The 5,165-nt window shown below is 41.5% G+C and overlaps 1 protein-coding gene across 9 annotated transcripts in view; it reads right to left on the bottom strand.

The window, feature by feature from the left end:
* Positions 1-2,006: 2,006 nt before the first annotated feature.
* Positions 2,007-5,165, bottom strand: part of LOC104266821 (repetin-like) — a 4,589-nt gene continuing 1,430 nt past the window's right edge. The window contains exons 5-8 of one of the 9 annotated variants that reach the window (XM_026837751.1): positions 4,432-4,548; positions 4,276-4,335; positions 2,768-4,218; positions 2,007-2,370 (exon numbers count right to left, since the gene is read on the bottom strand). In XM_026837751.1, coding sequence (XP_026693552.1) covers positions 2,777-4,218; positions 4,276-4,335; positions 4,432-4,548 — 1,619 coding nt within the window. In that variant the 3' untranslated portion in view covers positions 2,007-2,370; positions 2,768-2,776. Of the gene's footprint in view, positions 2,371-2,767; positions 4,219-4,275; positions 4,549-5,165 lie in introns of all 9 variants that reach the window. The other 8 variants (XM_026837759.1, XM_026837746.1, XM_026837737.1 and 5 more) reach the window with 8 other exon arrangements.

Consider the following 5,165-nt stretch of genomic DNA (forward strand, 5'->3'; position numbering starts at 1 on the left):
TAATTGGCTTGGTTATATACCGCTATATATTGGTAAACAGCAGGCATGTAGCGGATTGACATTATGTTAAATCTATTCTGGTGGTTTGTAAAGTATTCTTACCTCCATTTTCGTTCACCAACTTTTTCTCTGCAAAACAGAAAGAAATAAGATTAAAATTAGACAAATTAGGAGCATAGTAATATAATAATATATTTGAGGACAAAAGGAAATACTGCGACGTTAACTTATATTTTAAAGGTTATTGCAAACAAAACAAGCTGTTCATATTACATTTATAAAGTGTTTATATTTGAAAAGCCCTTTTGATTGTTTTTGCGTATGACGTACAACAAACGCTTTATTTCTTTAAAATAGACCTTGTTATGTAATAACTTCTACCTCTTGATGTCATATACCAAGTACGGTATAGGCTATATATTCTATAAATAAATCAAACGAACCTGCAACCGGTGCAGCAGAAACAACTGCAACCAAACAGACTAAAAGGAGAATCGACAGTTTCATTTCGAAGTTTTCAGACTGGCTAATTTCAGTCAAAACCACCTGGCAGTTTAAATATAAGAAATAAGTTACATAGCGGTTAACTTCAATCAATTTTAGTTCAACCGTAAACAAATTCTACACACTTTTACAATTAACTGTTAAAATTGATTTAAAAAAACAGAACGAGTTCCAAACGTGGTAGTATAATAAGTCGATTTCTTATACAAAATGTTCGAATTTTGTGTCCAAGTATATTTTTGCCCGTCGTATTCAGTGCCGCTAGCTAAACTGACACAAATTCGTTGAAAACCGTTTCTTATTCCATTCCAAATGGTCCTTTGTTTTACCAGGGCGTCACATTTAATAAATCTTATCACTGAGCATCTTTACATAGTGACATGGAACGCCCAACGAATACATTTAAAGTTAAGACGAGTCTGGTAAACAACTTCATGTGGCTTTCAAATGCGAAATCTTTAATTAGTAATCCATGCCTAAACTTTTGGGGCGGGATTAATTTCACTTTCGCATGTTTTAAATAAAAAACTTGTGGACTTGTGGCTTAATTTTATATTTATTTACATTTTGTATGCGTGCATGGAGGGGGGCAATCTTTAAGTATGGGAAAAACTTAAGTATGGCAAAAATAGTTATGTCAAGGTTTCGATAAAAAAACAGAACGAAATAACACAAAACTTTAGAGTGTGCCTAATGTTAAAACGAATGCTAAATATTACCTGTTACTATGTATCCGCCAAAAGGAGCCAGAGAACCAAAAGCGCCACATTTGTATAAATACAACAACATACTCGTACGTGGGGGTTAATCAGCTGCTGGTGGATCGGCCATTTTTGTTAATTCTTCCAAATTTTGCTCCCATACTGAATACAATGCACATCGTTTTACAGACTTCTGGTGTACGAAAGAGACCAATGCTATACATACAGTAGGGTGGGGGAAGATGGGACACCTTTGACACTTAATAACTAAAAATCCTGATCGTGTTTTAAACAATTAACAACGGTCTATGGGAGCCGTGAGGATAAAGTTTTATAAAAAATCGTTAAATGTTTGTTTACTACCAAACTGGAAAAGAAAATTGATTGAAAAGGTGTCCCATCTTCTCCCACCCTACTATAATACATATATACCATCGCCTAAATGTATGCTCCTTTATCCTCATATTTCTAAATTATTACGAGGAAATCTTTTCCATTAAAACCAGAGTCTATGAATAAAACAACTAGCCAACCAAAATGTATAACTGCTACACTTGGCTCTATTAACTCGAATGGTCTGTATGAAAGCGCAGCCACAACAGCGCCAGTATAATTATATCCAACGTTTAACGCCTAACCAACCGTGCTGTAAGTGGGTGAAAATATGGTTGCATAATTAGACATTTGTTTAACGTTCAAAGTTTGATGCTATATTATTACAAAAATCATTTGTGTTTACATTTGACTACTATATAGCCATAAGGCAAATATAAAATGGTCAAGTTACTCAAACTGCCAGTATATGTTTATATACGAACTTTGGTTATAATCTAAATCAGCATCGGTACGATACATTAACGCCCAGTACTTGCATTTGATTTCAAAAAAGTATTTCACCGATTTCTCGAAGTTTGCACCTTATCTCAGTCAGTACAAATCATTTTGTCGTATTTGCTATGTTTATATTTCATCAACACGAAAAATTACTTTTAAAATAAAGCATTAATAATTCGTTAAACCCCGCGAAAATATTTAAAAACTGTTTAAATTACGTAAGCAGTACATCAGTGTTAACGAACAATAGCAAAATACGAGAATTTGATGCAATAATAAAAATATAAAAGAGATTGTGACGTCATCATCGTATCAGGCCAGTGTTGAAATCCTGTAATCAAGAAAATTATTTCAATTTGTTTTGTCTATTGTATTTAGTTGACAGTAGTTAGCTTCAATAGACGCGGAAAGTCTAATATTTTACTTAAATTTAAACAATATTGATTAATCTGTGAAATAAAGTGCAACATTGAGTTAAAGTTAGTTTTTTAGCCAGGTTGCGCCATATAATGTGTGAGTGTGTGTTTTATGTAAGTGGTTTTGTTTTACATTTGGTTTATCCCACCAAACAGAATAGCAAAAAATAAATTAATTAAAAGAAACTAATAGTAGGGGTACTAGTGAAGAATTCTCGGTAACAAATTAGACCAGTTGACTTATTGGTTTGCGGTGGCGTATAGGGGTAGGATTCTTCACTAGCCCTAAGAAGTTAATTAACAACAACGCACCTTTGAGATTTATTTTCCGTATTGTTTCTGGTGTTGGGCTCCAAAATGCAGACCCCCCTTGCCTAACCCAAACTGAACTTGTGATTGAGATTGTTTTCCACTCCCGTGTTGCTCCTGGTGTTGTGCTTGAACATGAGCCCCACCTTTACCGATTTGGAATTGGGCCTGGGACTGTCTGCTCTTACCGAATAGCCCTCTGTTCTTCTGTCGCTGGGCTTGGAATTGTAAAGCTCGCTTTTCGACCTCCGATTCATCGCCACTGCGTTTGTACCAAGATCCTTGGTGTTGTGCTTGAAACTGAAAGCCGCCACTGTGTCCCTGTCCTTGCATTTGGTGTTGAGACTGGGCCCCACGGTACCCACCGTTCTGCTTTTGGCTTTGTGCTTGAAATTGGCGACCACCCCGGCCAGATTGTCCTTGCATTTGGGCCTGGGACTGCTTACCGTACCCGCCGTTTTGCTTTTGGCTTTGTGCCTGAAATTGGCGACCACCCCGGCCAGACTGTCCTTGCATTTGGTGTTGAGACTGCTTACTGTACCCACCGTTCTGCTTTTGGCTTTGTGCTTGAAATTGGCGACCACCCCGGCCAGATTGTCCTTGCATTTGGGCCTGGGACTGCTTACCGTACCCGCCGTTTTGCTTTTGGCTTTGTGCCTGAAATTGGCGACCACCCCGGCCAGACTGTCCTTGCATTTGGTGTTGAGACTGCTTACTGTACCCACCGTTCTGCTTTTGGCTCTGTGCCTGAAATTGGCCTCCACCCCGGCCAGATTGTCCTTGCATTTGGGCCTGGGACTGCTTACCATATCTCCCCCTCTGTCGTTGAGCTTGAAATTGTAAACCTCGCTTCTCGACCTCCGATTCATCGCCACTGCGTTTGTACCAAGATCCTTGGTGTTGTGCTTGAAACTGGAAGCCGCCACTGTGTCCCTGTCCTTGCATTTGGTGTTGAGACTGGGCCCCACCGTAACCAGATTGCCCCTGGCTTTGGTGTTGAGACTGGAAACCTCCATAACCTCCGTGTTGAACTTGCACCTGGGATTGGTGTTGGAATCCTCCGCCGCCGCCATGTCCGGCTTGTACTTGGGTTTGGGCTTGCATTCCACCGCCGCCACCGTGTTGCATTTGTGCCTGGTGTTGGAAACCAAAGAAACGCTTGTTTACCTGGGATTGAACCTGAGACTGTTTCTGGCCACCGAATGCCCCTAGCTTCGGATTTGGGAAATATGGATAAACTGATACATGGTTACCCAAGATGCGTTGAACTTGTCCCTGGTGTTGTGTTTGTCCACCGTTACCTTGTGCTTGTCCCTGGTGTTGTGCCTGTCCACCGTTACCATGTGCTTGTCCCTGGTGTTGTGCTTGTCCACCGTTACCTTGTGCTTGTCCCTGGTGTTGTGCTTGTCCCTGGTGTTGTGCTTGTCCCTGGTGCTGTGCTTGTCCACCGTTACCTTGTGCTTGTACCTGGTGTTGTCCTTGTCCCTGGTGTTGTGCTTGCCCACCATGACCTTGTGCTTGTCCACCGTTACCTTGTGCTTGTCCCTGGTGTTGTGCTTGTCCACCGTTACCTTGTGCTTGTCCCTGGTGTTGTGCTTGTCCACCATGACCTTGTGCTTGTCCCTGGTGTTGTGCTTGTCCCTGGTGTTGTGCTTGTCCACCGTTACCTTGTGCTTGTCCCTGGTGTTGTGCTTGTCCACCGTTACCTTGTGCTTGTCCCTGGTGTTGTGCTTGTCCACCGTGGCCTTGTGTTTGACCCTGGTGTTGTGCTTGTCCACCGTTACCTTGTGCTTGTCCACCGTTACCTTGTGCTTGTCCACCGTTGTTGTGCTTGTCCCTGGTGTTGTGCTTGTCCACCGGTACTTGTGCTTGTCCACCGGTGTTGTGCTTGTCCACCGTTACCTTGTGCTTGTACCTGGTGTTGTGCTTGTCCCCGGTGTTGTGCTTGTTCACCGTTACCTTGTGCTTGTCCCCGGTGTTGTGCTTGTCCCTGGTGTTGTGCTTGTCCACCGGTAGTTGTGCTTGTCCACCGGTGTTGTGCTTGTCCCTGGCCTTGTGCTTGTCCACCACCATAGTAAAATGGGTGTTTCAGTAATGGATGGTCGAACGGAGAAGCGATTGGCAAGCCAGGAAACAAATCCTTATTTGACCATTTCTTTTGAACTCCTATAAAACAAAGCCAAAGTTAAACCCTAAAAAACACAATCGTTATACAACAATTTACCATCTTGAACTCCGTCGCTTTTTTTCTCTGCAATGCACAAGCATAGGTTTAGTGCTTAACACACGACGATAAGTTAAAAATAAATAATATGGTAGGGCTGGGGAAGATAGGACATCTTTTAATTTTATTTTTAGTCCCATTTGGTAGACCCTCCGACTGCAATAGAACGGGTGTAAT

This window comes from Ciona intestinalis, chromosome 1, assembly GCF_000224145.3.
Source record: "Ciona intestinalis chromosome 1, KH, whole genome shotgun sequence".
In the NCBI taxonomy this organism is placed as follows: domain Eukaryota; kingdom Metazoa; phylum Chordata; class Ascidiacea; order Phlebobranchia; family Cionidae; genus Ciona; species Ciona intestinalis.